This window comes from Polypterus senegalus, chromosome 6 (assembly GCF_016835505.1).
Source record: "Polypterus senegalus isolate Bchr_013 chromosome 6, ASM1683550v1, whole genome shotgun sequence".
Taxonomy (NCBI): Eukaryota; Metazoa; Chordata; class Cladistia; order Polypteriformes; family Polypteridae; genus Polypterus; species Polypterus senegalus.
In genome coordinates, this window is record NC_053159.1 from 184757497 (window position 1) to 184775757 (window position 18261).

General features: G+C 39.5%; 1 protein-coding gene across 2 annotated transcripts in view; it reads left to right on the forward strand.

Moving 5' to 3' along the window:
• The window catches only part of rbm45 (RNA binding motif protein 45), a 72063-nt gene that overhangs the window by 20477 nt on the left and 33325 nt on the right, over positions 1 to 18261 (forward strand). For both annotated transcript variants that reach the window (XR_005634178.1, XM_039757716.1), the window contains exons 2-4: positions 1946 to 2068; positions 2345 to 2471; positions 11000 to 11122. Coding sequence is in view for 1 of the 2 variants with exons in the window: in XM_039757716.1 (XP_039613650.1) it covers positions 1946 to 2068; positions 2345 to 2471; positions 11000 to 11122 (373 nt within the window). In the remaining variant the exon portion in view is untranslated. The remainder of the gene's footprint in view (positions 1 to 1945; positions 2069 to 2344; positions 2472 to 10999; positions 11123 to 18261) is intronic.

The following is an 18261-nucleotide window of genomic DNA, read 5'->3' on the forward strand; positions in this document are numbered from 1 at the left end:
GCCGCGCACACAGACACCCACTGCCTACTCCTAGTACTCCTTCAGCGGAAGAAGACAACAACGCACCTGCTGAAGGTACTGCACCACCTCTGAAGACTCTCCTACTGAGGTCGTACCTTCATAGGTTAGTGGTTGTGTGCAATTAAATGTACAGTACAATAATCTACTATATAAAAGCGTTCGGGATTGTCCTTCCGTCCCGTGAGTGCAAAGTGTAGCGGTATTCCGCTTATTACATATTTACTACTTGCGGCTTGAGGTACGAAGCGACGCGATGTGAGAAGAGTTCTGGTGCTCGCATCGTCCCTTGCTTTTGTGCGCGATGCGCTGGAAAAATAGACAAAATGATGTCTCTGGAAATAATTAATGTTGATGGAGTACAAATGCCTCACCGCATAGTAAATATCAGGGGAGATGGTGCTTGCTTATTCTCATCTATAGCTTATTTAGTGCATGAAACTCCATCTTTAGCGGTACAGATTTGGGCTGACATTGTACGACTTTGGACAGGCACTTCAGGGGATAAAAAAAAACGTAGGTTTTCGGGAGATGTTATGAATGGGCACTTTGATTTTCTCATTCCCTACACTTACATGCCTGATGTACACATGAGGCGCACAAAAATTGAGGATAAAAGTCGGTCGCCTTAAAAGGCGAGTGTGCCTAGTAATATGATATTTGTAACGTCTAATATATTGGGTAATACGAATGTAATGGTGACTAAAGGGTGTTATTTCATGTCTAGAGGGGTCTAATAATGTTAAAAAACGTATTTAGAAGGTCGTAAACAGTTTTTCTATACTGTAACTGCGAAAATATTCGATTTATAAATAAAGAATCCTACTTCGCGAAAATTAATTTATCACGGTAGAGTCTGGAACGGATTAACCGTGATAAACGAGGGTTCACTGTGTATATATATATATATATACATACATATATATATATATATATATATATATATATATATATATATTTTTAACAAACTTCCATTCATCCATCCTCTTCCTCTTATCCAAGATTGGCACACGGGGGCAGTAGCTTGAGCAGAGATGCCCAGACTTCCCTCTCCCCGGCCACTTCTTCTAGGTCTTCCGGGGGAATCCCGAGGCATTCCCAGGCCAGCCGAGAGACATAGTCCCTCCAGCGTGTCCTGGTTCTTCCTCGGGGCCTCCTCCCGGTTAGATGTGCCCAGAACACCTCACCAGGGAGGCGTCCAGGAGGCATCCTGAGCCGAAGATTGGACCACCAAGGTTCCCCGCCTTCGGCCACCACCCAACTCACACTACACCCAACCTCCTTGGCCCCTTCTACAGGTGGTGAGCCCATGGAAAGGGGGACCCACGTTGCCTCTTCGGGCTGTACCCAGCCGAGCCCCATGGGTGCAGGCCCGGCCACCAGGCACTCGCCATCGAGCCCCACCTTCAGAGGGAGGCCCTGGTGACCTGCGTCCGGGCGAGGGAAAACTCCGTCCAAAGTTTTTATTCTTCATGGGAGGTTTACTGATCCGCTCTTTATCTCATCCCACACCTAGGACCAGTGTGCGTTGGGTGAAACTTAGTTTTCTAATTTCTATATTATTCCCAAAACACAGAACTTGGGAAATATCAATTCACTTAATTAGCCCAGGAGTTCAATTAAAAACAGAAGCTGGTTGGAACAAAAACCTGCAGCCACAGGGGGTCCCCGGAACCGAGTTTGGGAAACACTGTAGCACATGTGATTACATTTTGTTATCGCTCTTTGTAAATATGAATAGCTGTTACAGAAACATGTATTAATAAGTGAGTTATAACTAACTCTGTGATGAACTCCGCAAGAAAGCTTAAAATTGCTCCAACTTTTAAAACTGCTGACTGTTCAGTAGGATAGCAGTGCCAATTTATGGTGTTTATTATTATTATTATTTTTTTTTATAACACGTTGTTTTCTTCTTGTTTACAAGGTCTTCATAGCACAATCCAGAGGCTCAGGGAGCCATCGAGATTTAGAAGATGAGGATCTGACCCGAATCTTTGTGATGATCCCTAAGTCTTATACAGAAGAAGACCTACGAGACAGCTTTCAGGTGGGACCAATGTGGTGGGTTTGATTCACATTTGTACAGATGTGCGAGTCCGCATGGTTAACAAGATAAAAAGAGTGGCTCAAGAAATTATGCACATCGCTCACTAGTTGAAAGGAAATATAATAATTTAGTTTTGCATTTATTTACTGTAAAACACAGTTTGCATATTACCATATCTATTCAATAGCTGATGTCGAATGATAATGCTTGTGTTTCCTTAAATTTATTTCATTTTTCCCTCAATCCATTTTCCTTTTTTTTTTTTGTCCCCCTTAGGAGTACGGTGACATTGAATACTGTGTTATTTTAAAGGACAGAAGCACAGGGGAGAGCAGGGGCTTAGGTTATGTAAGATTTCTGAAACCTTCCCAGGCAGCATTAGCGATTGAAAACTGTGATAGAGGTAAGTAATTCATATTGATTTGTTTTGCCGTTTGTAGATAAGCTTGAAGTATTTGTGAAGAAAAAATCGGGAGTGGTCTCCCCTAGACTTTTCTGGTATACTCGGATATGGGGATGAATATTTGAAGAGTAAACCACAAGACTGGTTATATTTTTATATTATGTTCATTAAGGAACAAATCAAACCCAATTAATAATATGTTGAGCAATTATTATAAAAGTAAAGTTGAATAAATCCGTACCACTTCTGGTTAGCGGAAAGAGCCCAAAAGTTGATCAAAATCTACGTTTTGTACCTAATACTTGTATGCAAAATTTGGTTGACCCAAGTGAAAACGTAACCAAGTTATCGCGTTTATGTACACACACACACACACAGACAGACAATTCCAAAAATGGAGGTCTAAAACATTGAGATTCATCAAAATCTTATAGTGGAATTTTTGGAGGATTATAATACGTTTCCTATACTTCGTATATGAGAAAGTAAAAACAAACCTATTGCATTTTATTTTGTAGTTAACTTTTCTTATGCTGGGTTTATTCTCATCTAGTGTTCAGTGCTGACGGGATATTTACTGGTTCCGTATAAATTTGAACTGGGCATGTATGTTGGTAAATTGATGGGGCAATGATTTTTTTTTTTTTCCACATTAGATGATTTTTTCAGTCGTAGCCATCATTTAGATAATCTTAGCGAGTCATATTTAGGTGGTGGCATACTTCAGTGAAGCCAATCAATCATTTAATGCAATCTGCCCAAGGACCAAAACCAACTAACTACTGTAGTTCACGTCTTGCTCCAATTAAATCAAATCCATTTGATTTTGTCTTTAGTCTTATATTGGGCAGTGTGTGCAAGAGAGCTGACAACCAATGAATACTCATCTGGAAGTACAATTTATAGAATATAGCAAGAAGGAATAAATAATGTGCGTTTTGAACCTCACAGACAAAAGCGAGGCTTGTTTTTCTGATGTTTCATATTGTGATGCCCCAGTGCCCGCAGCCTTTGCATTACTCATTTCCCGGGACATCAATAGCCTTGAACTGAGAATGAACGAGTGCAATGAAGACACAAAAAAAAAACTAGATTGGTGCAACAACAATATTTATTTATATAGCATATTTTCATACAAATAATGTAGCTCAAAGTGCTTTACATGATGAAGAAAGAAAAAAAGACAAAATAAATAAGAATTAAAATAAGAGAACACTAATTAACATAAAATAAAAGTAAGGTCCAGTGGCCAGGGAGGACAGAGAATACAAAAAAAAAAAAAAAACTCCAGACGGCTGGAGAAAAAATAAAATCTGCAGGGGTACTGAGGCCACGAGACCACCCAGCTCCCTCTAGGCATTCTACCTGACATAAATGATCAGTCCTCATTGTATTCAGGGTTCTCATGGAAGGACTTGATGATGATTGGCACGTGGACTTCTGGCCTTTAATCCATCGATGTAGGGACATCACAGTGCTTTGTATAGGTGGTGGTGGCGCAGGTTGCCACCACAGAAAACCGGAAAAAGAACAGAAGAGAGAGTAGGAGTCAGTACGGATTTTGGAGCCACCATGAATAGTAATGATAATTAATTGAATATACAGAGCGTCAAGATTAAACTAAAATGAAGTTATGAGAAAGCCATGTTAAAGTATTGTGTTTTTAGCAGTTTTTTTAAACTGCTCCACCGTATTAGACTGGCAAGTTCCTATTGGCAGGCTATTCCAGATTTTAGGTGCATAACAGCAGAAGGCCACCCGCCTCACCACTTCTTTTAAGTTTAGCTCTTGGAATTCTAAGGAGACACTCATTTGAAGATCTAAGGTTACGATTTGGAATGTAAGGTGTCAGACACTCTGAAATATAAGATGGAGCAGATTATGTAAGGCTTTGTAAACCATAATCAGTGTTTTAAAGTCAATTCTGAATGACACGGGTAGCCAGTGTAGTGACATCAAAACTGGGGTGATGTGCTCGAATTTTTTTTTTCCTGGTTAGGATTCTAGCAGCTGCATTCTGCACTAATTGAAGTCGATTGATGTCTTTTTTGGGTGGTCCTGAGAGGAGTGTGTTACAGTAATCTAGTCCACTATGAACAAAAGCGTGAACTAATTTCTCGGCATCTTTCAATGATATAAGAGGTCTAACTTTTGCTATATTTCTGAAGTGGAAAAAATGCTGTCCTAGTTATCTGATTAATATGCGATGTAAAATTCAGCTCAGAGTCAATAGTTACCCCTAAATTCTTTACCTCCGTCTTGACATTTAATCCTAATGCATCAAGTTTATTTCTAATAACCTCATTATATCCATTATTGCCAATCACTAAAATTTCAGTTTTCTCTTTATTTAGCTTGAGAAAATTACTACTCATCCATTCAGAAACTCAAGTAAGACATTGTATTAGTGAATCAACACAGTCAGGGTCATCAGGTGCTATTGATAAATACAGCTGCGTGTCATCGGTATAGCTGTGGTAGCTAACGGAAGCATGTAGATCGAAAAGAGCAGTGGACCCAGGATTAAACCTTGTGGAACACCATACAGGATATCGTGTGTCTTTGAAGTATAATCGCCACAACTAACAAAGAATTTTCTACCTGCCAGGTAGGATTCAAACCAATTTAAGACCCTGCCAGAGAGGCCCACCCATTGACCAAGGCGATTTCTAAGAATGTTGTGATCAATTGTGTCAAATGCAGCACTCAGATCTAAGAGGATGAGAACAGATAAATGGCCTCTGTCTGCATTTACCCGCAAGTCATTGACTATTTTAACAAGTGCAGTTTCTGTGCTGTGATTTGTTCTGAAACCCGACTGAAACTTATCAAGAATAGCATGTTTATTATTGAGGTGGTTATTTAACTGCATAATGACTGCCTTCTCTAGAATTGTACTTAAGAACGGCAGGTTAGAAATAGGGCTAAAATTTTGAAAAGCAGAGGAGTCAAAATTATTTTTCTTGAGTAGGGGTTTAACTACAGCAGTCTTAAGACAGTCTGGGAAGACCCCCGTATCTAATGACGAGTTTACTATGTCAAGAATACTATAATCACACCCGATACTTTTTTGGAAAAACTTGTTGCAAAAGTGCAGAAGTAAATAGCGCAATTTATTCAGACTGGCAGTGTCCAATAAATAATGTGCATTGCAAATCTCCTTCCACAAATAAACACTCTAATAAAGAAGCCATGAAAACAAATTCTCTTCAGTGGAGTAAATTAATAAATAAATAGATCCTCATAATTGATAAAATCTAGAATACAAACATTTAAAATATGGTACCTTTACTCTATTTTCCTGCAAGCTTTAATGCATCTCTCTTCCTTGCCTCTCCCAGTCACCCATTGAGTCTTCTCAATGGGGGTGAGACACCAGCAAGCACAGTCTTCCTTCATTCGGCTTTCGTCTCAGCTGGAAACCCTTTTGGATGCCCAAGGCCTTAATACGTCGTCCCACCACCATCACTAGGCATGCATAGGGTAATCTGCAAAGCTAGTGGTCGCTCCTGCTCTTTTAATGTTCAACAGGAGCAACCAGCCCCTGCAATGCTAGTCCTCTCGTTCATTAACCGGCCACATGGCCTTCCAACCACCTTGCCTCCTGTCCACCGGTGTTTACATAAACTCATTTTCATGATTTTTCTCCCAATTTTCTTTCGTTTTCTCTTTTTCTTTTCATTCTCAATCATCTGATCTCTTCTTCATTTCTGATTTGTGATGTTGTACTCTCGACTATCCTGCTCAGACTCCTGGGTGCTGGTGCTTTATGACCTGCATAGTGTCAGTGAGGAAACAGGCTGAGCTGATTGCATTTACACAGTAAACACGCAATCGGCCAATTTCCCCACTTCACACCCCCTAGCCACATGCCTTTTCGCCAGCATGTTCCACATCCAATGAGTTTGAGCCCCACACAGTTTTTATGTATCTACCCTGCATCACCATGGATCCCTAACAACGCTGCTTCCTCATATACAGTAATACTAAAACAGAATAGAAAAGAAAAAAGGGCAGAGACTGCATCTGAACACGCCATCGCTGCTAACTTGTTAATGCTTCATTCAGTGCCAGCTCTGTCGGCAAAACGGGAACTTTGGACCTTCCAAACAGAAGTTGGTCATCTGCAACTTTACCAGCTTGTTACTTATACAGTGATGCCTTGGTTTGCGAGCATAATTCATTCCGGAAACATGCTTGTAATCCAAAGCACTTGTATATCAAACCGAATTTCCCCATAAGAAATAATGGAAACTCAGATGATCCATTTCACAACCCTAAAATATTCATATAAAAATGATTAATACAAAATATAAAGTAAAAATACATAAAAAAAGTTAACAGGCACTTTTGAAAAGAATTGTGGCTGGTGTGAGGGAGAAGAGAGAGAGAAGAGGAGGAGGAGGAGGGTTATTGTGTAGGACGACTTTCACTCTAACTAACAGAATCACTGCTGTCTGTTGGCTCACTGGAATCTTTTTCTTTTTTTTGGTGACTTTTAACAAGGAACCTATCCAATGACAGTTGCTTTTGCCTCCTTTTGAGGATTTCAACGGAAATGTGACATTGCATTGTCGTTAAACAGATTCATCGCTCGCACACAAAATAAAAAAATGCTTTACTTGCACGCACACACACGTGGTCACAGAGCTATAGTAAACCGTACGGATGTTGACTATATGAGTAAGGCACGCCGACTGAGACCGAGCATGGGAGATGGTTACCCATAATCCTGCGGAGAGAGAAGAACCGCCAGCTCAGCTGTGATCACGTGACGCTCAGCAGGCAATGCGTATACATACTACTCGTATTTCAAGACCTCACTCGTTTATCAAGTTAAAATTTATTAAAAATTTTTGCTCTTCTTGCAAAACACAGGCAGACCAAGTTACGCGCAATCCAAGGTTTTACTGTAATCCTATCTAAGTCATTTACTGTATACAGTACAATCCCTCTTAACCGACCACCTCGGGACTGGACCCATGGCCGGTTGCCGTTTTGGCCGGTTAATCCGACGCATACCTATTTTCATGTAGAAAAATATTTCTAAGGTATGTACTGTACCTCTTCGAAATTCCTGAAGAAACCATATCCACAAGGCTTCATCCACGATTTCACACACGTTTTTTTTTTTTCTTGTAGAACGATTTTTATCGTTTAGCGATTTTTATCGCCATTTTCGAACAGAAAGTCCTCGATGGAACGCCTGTCTCTTCGCCAGTTGTTTACCATGCTTTTCCCAACACCAAGTTCGGCACAAATTTTCGCCACCGATTCACCGTTATCCAACCGCTTTAGCGCCTTAAGACACGTATCCATTGATACTACAATTCGTTTCCGTTTTGTACTCATCGTAAAGAGAAACAGTTCGGTGAAAAATCATAAAAAACTCCCCTTCTTCACTTTAAATTCCTAGAATGTTTGCTTTAGTCATACAAAAGTTGCATTCTTTTATTCGTTCCACGTACTCCGACGTACTCTTTTTTAACTCTAAATCATTGTTTTATTACCCCCTCCACTTGTACATGCCTTATAAATTAAATGTAGCCTGGGTGCGTTCAACAACGATTTGGCACTCCACCCTACTCCTAGAACTGCTCAAGCTAGCCAAATTGATTCGTGGATAGTTCATAAAGGAATATGTAAACGGAAATCACTCTGAGCGTAGGAGCCCTCTCACCTTCCAGGAAAGAAGGAAGTGCATACATATAATATAAAGAAGTACTCAGGATAATATATATATATTTTATTTTAACAGGCCGGTTAATGTGAAGCCATTTAAGAAGGATTGTACTGTATTAAAAATAGCAGCAGCCCCTGCAATGACCCCTGCTGGTCACCACTCTTAACATCAGCCAATTCTGATGAGGTTCCTTACACCATCACCCTCTGCTGTGTCTGAGCCAATTATGCACCCATCTACACACCACACCCTGAATTGCCAATTCTGTTAGTTTGATGCCCAGCCTCTCATGTGGCACCTTATCAGATACCCAATGAGGTATTCAATAATTCACCACATCAAAAGTAAGCTTGCAGTTGAAAAAAAAAAAAAAAACTGTAGGAGATTCAGAATTTAGGGCTCCAGGTACCCTCAAAAGGACTGCTCAACCCTCATAAATTCACACAGAAAAAAATGCACAAAAAATTATAATAAAGAATCCATTCACAAAACTGACACAATTTATTCTGTTAAAAGACTACTTCAACTCATCTGTTTAAGAAGACATTTAACTTCACCCTCTCGGTTTAAGTGCTTATGGTGGTATGCAGTATCATAAATTGTGTTGTTTGTTTATTAATTATCAACACTTTGCGTGTTATTCTGGTTTATTGTTTCCTATAACCAAAGATGTTCTGTTTCTTGTATTTATCTTTATTTAATGTTTAAATCTGTGGTAATGGTTTCTATCCAGTGTTATTTATTTGCTTTTTTCCTGTACTCATATTCCTGGTCTACCTTTTTGAATATTTATGAAGCACTTTGAACATGGGAAATGTGCCATATAAATAAAATGTATTATTATCACTGCTGTTATGACTGTGTACCTTGGAGGCTGAAACGAAGAGCTGCCAGTTTAAAGAGAACTGTTGTAGCAAGCTTCACCTCCCCAGGGATTTGCCCAACCTTCAAATTATATTTTGGATCACAAAGTCAGAAACTTAAAGTGCCTTGATGTAAATTATACAAATAAGCCCAAAGCATTTTAAGATTGTTTGCTATGCTGTGCTTACAGAATTCACAGCACAAAAAAATCGGAGATGTTTTACAAGGCATATGCCATGAAATAGGCTTACTTTGTTTCTCTTTTGTAACACCCCTCCAGGAATGACAATACAGTGGGGATGCAAAAGTTTGGGCCACCTTGTTAGTAGTCATTATTTTCCTGTATAAATCGTTGGTTGTTACGATAAAAAATGTCAGTTAAATATATCATATAGGAGACACACACAGTGATATTTGAGAAGTGAAATGAAGTTTATTGGATTTACAGAAAGTGTGCAATAATTGTTCAAACAAAATCAGGCAGGTGCATAAATTTGGGCACCGCAAAAAAGAAATGAAATCAATATTTAGTAGATCCACCTTTTGCAGAAATGACAGCCTCTAAACGCTTCCTGTAGGTTCCAATGAGAGTCTGGATTGTGGTTGAAGGTATTTTGGACCATTCCTCTTTACAAAACATCTCTAGTTCATTCAGGTTTGATGGCTTCCGAGCATGGACAGCTCTCTTTAACTCACACCACAGATTTTCAATTCTATTCAGGTCTGGGGACTGAGATGGCCATTCCAGAACGTTGTACTTGTTCCTCTGCATGAATGCCTTTGTGGATTTTGAGCAGTGTTTTGGGTCATTGTCTTGTTTAAAGATCTAGCCCCGGCGCAGCTTCAGCTTTGTCACTGATTCCTGGACATTGGTCTCCAGAATCTGCTGATACTGAGTGGAATCCATGCGTCCCTCAACTTTGACAAGATTCCCAGTCCCTGCACTGGCCACACAGCCCACAGCATGATGGAACCACCACCATATTTTACTGTAGGTAGCAGGTGTTTTTCTTGGAATGCTGTGTTCTTTTTCCTCCATGCATAACGCCCCTTGTTATGCCCAAATAACTAAATTTTAGTTTCATCAGTCCACAGCACCTTATTCCAAAGTGAAGCTGGCTTGTCCAAGCGGCTCTGTTTGTGCTTCCTCTTCATCACTCTCGCATACAGCATCTCCTTGTGTAAAGTGCGCCGATTGGTTGAACGATGCACAGTGACTCCATCTGCTGCAAGATGATGTTGTAGGTCTTTGGTGCTGGTCTGTGGGTTGACTCTGACTGTTCTCACCATTCGTCGCTTCTGTCTATCTGAAATCTTTCTTGGTCTGCCACTTCGAGCCTTAACTTGAACTGAGCCTGTGGTCTTCCATTTCCTTAATATGTTCCTAACTGTGGAAACAGACAGCTTCAATCTCTGGGACAGCTTTCTGTATCCTTCCCCTAAACCATGATGGTGAACAATCTTTGTCTTCAGGTCATTTGAGAGTTGTTTTGTGACCCCCATGTTGCTACTCTTCAGAGAAAATTAAAGGAGGAGGGAAACTTACAATTGACCCCCTTAAATACTCGGATTCACCTGTGTATGTAGGTCAGGGGTCACTGAGCTTACCAAGCCAATTGGAGTTCCAATAATTAGTTCAAAAAGTTTGGGAATCAATAAAATGACAACGGTGCCCAAATTTATGCACCTGCCTGATTTTGTTTGAACAATTATTGCACACTTTCTGTAAATCCAATAAACTTCATTTCACTTCTCAAATATCACTGTGTGTGTCTCCTATATGATATATTTAACTGACATTTTTTATCGTAACAACCAACGATTTATACAGGAAAATAATGACTATTAACAAGGTTGCCCAAACTTTTGCATCCCACTGTATATATTTCATAAAAATTGGTATATTTTGGAACACCTTATATTTTTCTGTGTGTTCATGCTTGCTGTTTTAGCTTAATTGCGATTTTCTTCTTTTATGTAGATTTCAGAGCAATTCTTGCAGAGCCAAAAAACAAAGCACAGTCATCCACAGACTATGAAGGATTTGGTAACAGCAGGACAGAGCATGTCAGCCATGATGTGGGAATGAATACCTATTCTTTTGGTATGTTCTCTCCTAAATTATTTTTTTTTGTATTTTATTATGTATCTAATATATAAAGCAGAGTCGATATGTGTGTGTGTGTATGTATGTCTGTCTGTCTGTCAAATCGGCACCAAACTGGGGATGAGGCTCCTTTGTGACCAGGAGGAGGTCATGGGGTGTGTTTGGTTGGGGAAAAATGTTCGTGGTGAACCGCAGGGCACCTTTTCACCGACGCAACGTTCGGCACACGTCCCTGTACTTGTCATCGACAAGATGGCCGCATGTTGCAACAGACACTCACCGCAGCGCCATCTAGCGGCAGCTTTGGTCCTTGTGCTTCGCTCTTTACCCATGTTTCTTTAAATTGCCAAGAGAAGTGTAAGTGTCCAAGTATGAGAAGGCCGACTGCTTTGATCGAGTGAAGGGGAACTGCCATATGGATGTAAAACATGAACGACCCTGATAGTGCTGTATTTCATTCGCCAATGTCCATTATATGCAGGCACGTTTTAACAGAGACTCGCCTTAAAAAGACAGCATCCTTCCCCCATCATTTTCCCCAAGCACAGCCCCGGTTCTATGTCACTTCTCTCTGTAGTTACCATCATCAATGTCGATTAGATGGCATCACGGTTCAATACAGACGCTCCTTAGAAACAGAGTACCCCTCCCTGCCATTTATCCCAGTATGGTTTCAGTGCTACTTTTTCTCACTGGCTTTCCATATTTGTGGTGCTATTTGCTCGCTTTCTAACTCACAGTACGATTTCAGTGTTGCTCTTTCTGACTGACTGCTGCTATTTGTTCGCGTTCCGACGTATTGTAAATAACGTAAATTCATCTCACTGTGGTGCTTATTCCGTATGTAATACCATGTAACACATCATAATTGCCATGCCACCGAAAAAATGATGTAGAATTGGAAGGTCCACTTCAGATGCTACAAGAAGGTCTATTTCAAGGGCATCTGAAACGCCAGAGCAGACAGAATCCAGAGTGGAGGAACTTGCAATAAAATGTCAATCAGAAAACTGTTTGTTATATTTCTATGTTCTGTTTCTTTCATTTGGGAAATTCACCGGTTATAGATTCCCAGGCAACGCCGGGTACACCTGTTAGTATTATACATGGAGTTATTTAGAGCAGGGGTCTCCAACTCCAGTCCTGTAGAGCTACTATGGCTTTCTTAATTAGTGGACAGTTTTTGCTGCTAATTAACTATTTCCCTTTGTTTTAATTGACTTTTCCTGATACTCTGACTGTTGAATTGATTCTTTTTTCCTTAAACATAAATTTGATGTGAAGTGAGCCAACAGATGACCAACTAAATTGCAGCCTCACACTCCAATCAACTTTTCTTCATTCAGTTTCTTAATTTGAAGCCAATTCTCATTGCTAATTAAACCCGTTACTTAATCCCATGGCCCTCATTCTGCCATGGCAGACCTTTCCAAAACTATTGATTTTGAAGAGTGCTGGCTGTGAAAATGTTTTGTGCACCTGAGCAGATCAACATTTCTGAGGCCTTCACCTCTCTTTATTTTCAGTTATTGTGTGATGGACACATTTTGTTGTTTATGTGTTGGTACATTTTGTGACTTAATATTGTTTGGCTGCTAATTAAAGAAAAAAGAAATAATTAAGGGGCCTGAGTCTTAAGTTGTGCATCAATTAAAACAAAGGGAAATAGTTCTTTAGCAGCAAAATCTGGTCACTAATTAAGAAAAAGGTTAGAATGAAAACCTGCAGCCACAGTAGCTCTCCAGGACTGGAGTTGGAGACCCCTGATTTAGAGCTACAGAAGTAGAGTGAGTGAGTGAGTGTGCCACACCCTGAACTGGTTTGAACTTTGCTTATTGTGCCTCATGCTCTCTAGTAATCTCCACCTTTCTTGTAACACTATAATAGGAAAAGTAATTTCATTAAATGGACTGATAGCCAATTTCTTTTTTTTGTTTATTATATTTAGTGGTACACTGAAAAAATATATATATATATACACATACACATACACACATACATACATACAAACAAACCGGATTCCAAATAAGTTGGGACACTATACGGTGCCAACTTCTAATATTTTATTCAGAATAGAACATAAATCACGGAACAAAAGATTAAACTGAGAAAATGTATCATTTTAAGGGAAAAATATGTTGATTCAGAATTTCATGGTGTCAACAAATCCCAAAAAAGTTGGGACAAGGCCATTTTCACCACTGTGTGGCATCTCCCCTTCTTCTTACAACACTCAACAGACGTCTGGGGACCGAGGAGACCAGTTTCTCAAGTTTAGAAATAGGAATGCTCTCCCATTCTTGTCTAATACAGGCCTCTAACTGTTCAATCGTCTTGGGCCTTCTTTGTCGACCTTCCTCTTTATGATGCGCCAAATGTTCTCTATAGGTGAAAGATCTGGACTGCAGACTGGCCATTTCAGTACCCGGATCCTTCTCCTACGCAGCCATGATGTTGTGATTGATGCAGAATGTGGTCTGGCATTATCTTGTTGAAAAATGCAGGGTCTTCCCTGAGAGAGATGACGTCTGGATGGGAGCATATGTTGTTCTAGAACCTGAATATATTTTTCTGCTTTGATGGTGCCTTTCCAGACATGCAAGCTGCCCATGCCACACGCACTCATGCAACCCCATACCATCAGTGATGCAGGCTTCTGAACTGAGCGTTGATAACAACTTGGGTTGTCCTTGTCCTCTTTGGTCCAGATGACATGGCGTCCCAGATTTCCAAAAAGAACTTTGAAATCTGACTCGTCTGACCACAGAACAGACTTCCATTTTGCCACACTCCATTTTAAATGATCCCTGGCCCAGTGAAAACACCTTAGCTTGTGGATCTTGCTTAGAAATGGCTTCTTCTTTGCACTGTAGAGTTTCAGCTGGCAACGGCGGATGGCACGGTGGATTGTGTTCACTGACAATGGTTTCTGGAAGTATTCCTGAGCCCATTCTGTGATTTCCTTTACAGTAGCATTCCTGATTGTGGTGCAGTGTCGCTTAAGGGCCCGGAGATCACGGGCATCCAGTATGGTTTTACGGCCTTGACCCTTACGCGACAGAGATTGTTCCAGATTCTATGAATCTTCGGATGATGTTATGCACAGTTGATGATGATAGATGCAAAGTCTTTGCAATTTTTCGCTGGGTAACACCTTTCAGATATTGCTCCACTATCTTTCTGCGCAACATTGTGGGAATTGGTGATCCTCTACCCATCTTGGCTTCTGAGAGACACTGCCACTCTGAGAAGCTCTTTTTATACCCAATCATGTTGCCAATTGACCTAATTAGTGTTAATTGGTCTTCCAGCTCTTCGTTATGCTCAAATTTACTTTTTCCAGCCTCTTATTGCTACTTGTCCCAACTTTTTTGGGATTTGTTGACACCGTGAAATTTTGAATCCACATATTTTTCCTTTAAAATGATACATTTACTCGGATTAAACGTTTGATCTGTCATCTACGTTCTATTACAAATAAAATATTGACATTTGCCATCTCCACATCATTGCATAATTTGTTTAGTGTCCCAACTTTTTTGGAATCCGGTTTGTATGTATGTATGTATATATATATATATATAATGTATATATTTTTTTTTACTTGGTGATCATATTTGCTGACATAAATGTCAAGTGTCATATTAACACAAATAATTGACATTTAAACAAAGCCATTAGATTATTCTCTTTTGAACAGAGTCATAATCTGTCTTAGAGACTGTTATGCTTATTTACCAGTTTTATATTAATCTTACTCAAAATTACACTTTTTTTTTTTTTAAACTCCAAACATAGTTCTCCCATTTTCACAATACACAGTTGCATGAAGTATAAGTTATATGACTATCTCATATTTTGCATATGATATGATTTTGTGAGACTAGTAAGGTGGTGTGAATTGAATTTGCTTGTATTGGTGCTGGACACCCATATGCCTGTGTGTGCTAACGGTAATTAATGATTAATGCAGCGTTGCAATCAGAAGGCACCAGCTAAACATGGTTTTCAGAATAAAAAGGGGTAAGTAGAGGAGGGAGATCAGGAAATACAAAAAAGGAAAGAAACAAACCTGAAAGAGAGAACGATCATTTTTGGAAGAGATAAATTGGGGCAGCGTCTAGGCTGATGATTAGTTTATGGAGAAGCAGGGCAGAGGGCTGGAGGAGTTTCAAAGTGGTAGACATGCTCTTGGCAGCTGACAGCAAAAACAATTTAATTCTTGTATAACATAAAATTACACAACAAATACCTCAGAGCTTAAACAGCTCCCCCAGCCATGACTCTCTAAGAGGACAATAAAATACCTTGTAGAAAAAAAAGAAATTGAAGAAATCTTGGAAAGGGCAATTCAAAGAGGGGACCGCTTTCTAGGCAAGATTGGCATGCAGTGGATATCAAAAAAATGGTGTACATACAACACACAAAACAGAACACAAGTAATTCTTTTCACAGAGCTAGATGGCCAGTCTGTCATGGCCACCTCAGAAATACAATACGACAGCAAGCACGGAGCACTGCGACAAATCAAGGCAAAATGCAAGAATAGATTATATGACTCATTAAATACAGAACTGGCACATATGAGGATACAGATTTGTTCAAGTGCATCTAAAATCTAGTAGAAAGTGATTAACATAAATGAAAACCAACATCATCTGTCCATCAGCTAATTGTAGAACCAACATCATCTGTCCATCAGCTAATTGTAGAACCAACAACATCTGTCCATCAGCTAATTGTAAAACCATGACAAGATTGTAGAAAACTGGCCATTCTACAGCTGAATCAGTGCTGGGTCAGCCAGTCGGGTGAGGGGATCCTTCTAGCCCATGACTCCAGTGCTCCTTTATCTTAGATAACTTTTCTGCAGTCAGCTGTGATGTGGAGCTGGTGGGGAGGAGAGGAGAGATGTCACAGGAGGTGATCAAACATGTTCCAACATGGCAGCATCTGTGAAAGGGCATGGTGGCTCTGGGGCTCTTGGTACCAACATAGGTGGTGGATTGGAGGGTTGCAGCATGATGCGTTTGTGGGACGCCCATGGGTTCTGATGAGAAAGAAGAAAGAAATGTTTGAGAAAGAAACATTTGTGGCTTTCCTTTTCCAATTTGGAGTTTAACATTTATTGGAATATGTCTTCTAAACACCCTGGTATATGGATTTGGTTTTAGGGAGCAATGTTATGGATTATGTACTTATATATAATCCATTAGGAAAGGTCTACAGGATGGTAGTGAGACCAGCTATGTTATATGGGTTGGAGCAGGAGGCAGAGCTGGAGGTGTCAGAGTTAAAGATGTTAAGATTTGCAATTAGAAATTAGAGGGTCAGTTCAAGTTGGACAGTTGGGAGACAAAGTTAGAGAGGTGAGATTGCGTTCGTTTGGACATGTACAGAGGAGAGATGCTAGGTATATTGGGGGAAGGGTTCTAAGGATAGAAATGCCAGGGAAGAGGAGAAGAGGAAGGCCTAAGAGAAGGTTTATGGATGTAGTGAGAGAGAACATGAAGGTGGTGCGTGTGACAGAGCAAGATGACGAGAACAGAACGATATGGAAGAAGATGATCCGATGTGGCAACCCCTAACAGGAGCAGCCAAAAGAAGAAGAAGGAGATATTGAATTTTTTATTTATTACATGGTGTGCACATTTATGAACGCACTTTTTATTCTCTATAATTTGAATAAACGTTCTTATTGCTAAGCAAGTCTCATGCTTGTTTGCTCCCTCTCCCTAGTCCGTCCTCGGTCAAGACTATCGATGACCTGGATTTAAGAAGGTTTATGCTGCTTGCAGGCAACCCAGGCATTGCAATGATATTTTGCTTGAAGAACTACCTCCTTTTTTGTATTTTGGTACAAGAAGTTACCCCACCTGTTTGAAATTGGAAACAAAGTCAAAGACTTTTAGTAATTTGACTATTTTACTGTGTTTGTGGAAGCTGATTTATAATACTTATTTGTGACATACTGACAAACATGTAGCCCACCCTTCATCACAAAAGCATCTTTATCTTCTTTTCCAATACAACATGACAGGTAATTATAGAATTACACAGTGGGATTAGAGAGTGTGATGTGAATCGTGCTCAACTTACACAGAATTGTGTGACCCATTGCACAATTTTAATAAAACTTATATCTGTGTTGTTGTTCGTGTTGATAGAATGCATGTTTCACGTTTTAATGGATCAGTTTAAGTTGTTGATTATAAAAACATTCAGTTATTTAAAAATAACCATATTCCTTAGATTTGAATAAATCAAAACACCTTGTGGCTGCTCAACAACACAAACTTGGACTAACCTAAGTTTATCTGTAAGAGAGAGTTTCTTACAATTTAATTATGTTAGTGGAACCTGTTGACATAATTAGATTAATTAATTCCAACATTATTTGTTCCAAAGTATTTATAAAAACATCTTACTTATAAAAGCTATCAAATTTATTTTATAGAAATTGCTGATATGGCCGGGTCAACAGTGAGTTTGAAATTTTATTTTTACAATCTCCATTAAGTATTCCTGGACACCATTGTATTCTTGATAGATGACCATATTTTTCTCTCTGTATGGAGTTTTCAGTTGTCTGTTAAATATGTTGGAAAAGCAGTTTAATAATGAAAATGCCTACAGCATGTGTGTCTTATTAAATATTCATTTGCTAAGCTTCATGTTTTAAAGACACCCCTGAGAACACTAGTTGGTAGCACCTACTAGACAGCAGTCATTTATTTTTTGCAGTCTGTTGTAGAGTTAACTTTCCGTATTCTTTACCAGTTATTTTTTAAAGATGGTAATCTAATTTAAAGCATTTTTTATATTTATTAAGGTTTGTGGAGTCACTCGTCCCTTTTGAGCTCCCTGACCTGTTTTAATTTGTTATTGTTGATTAGTAACACCTTTGGTTTGCAGCTATCATACATATAGGTTAGGTGTTGTCTAAATTCCCCTCTCACAATTTTTGTCATCTTGGGAATTCTTAAAAGTGATGTTTCAATCTAACATTGTTCTGTGCTTTTTTGGTGCTCCTGTCCAAGTTACCATGCCCTGTTTCTCCTTCCCGCATTACTCATCTCTCTTAATGCTGAATTTGCTCTATTTAAGAGAAGCACTGCACTCCTTTACAGTGCATC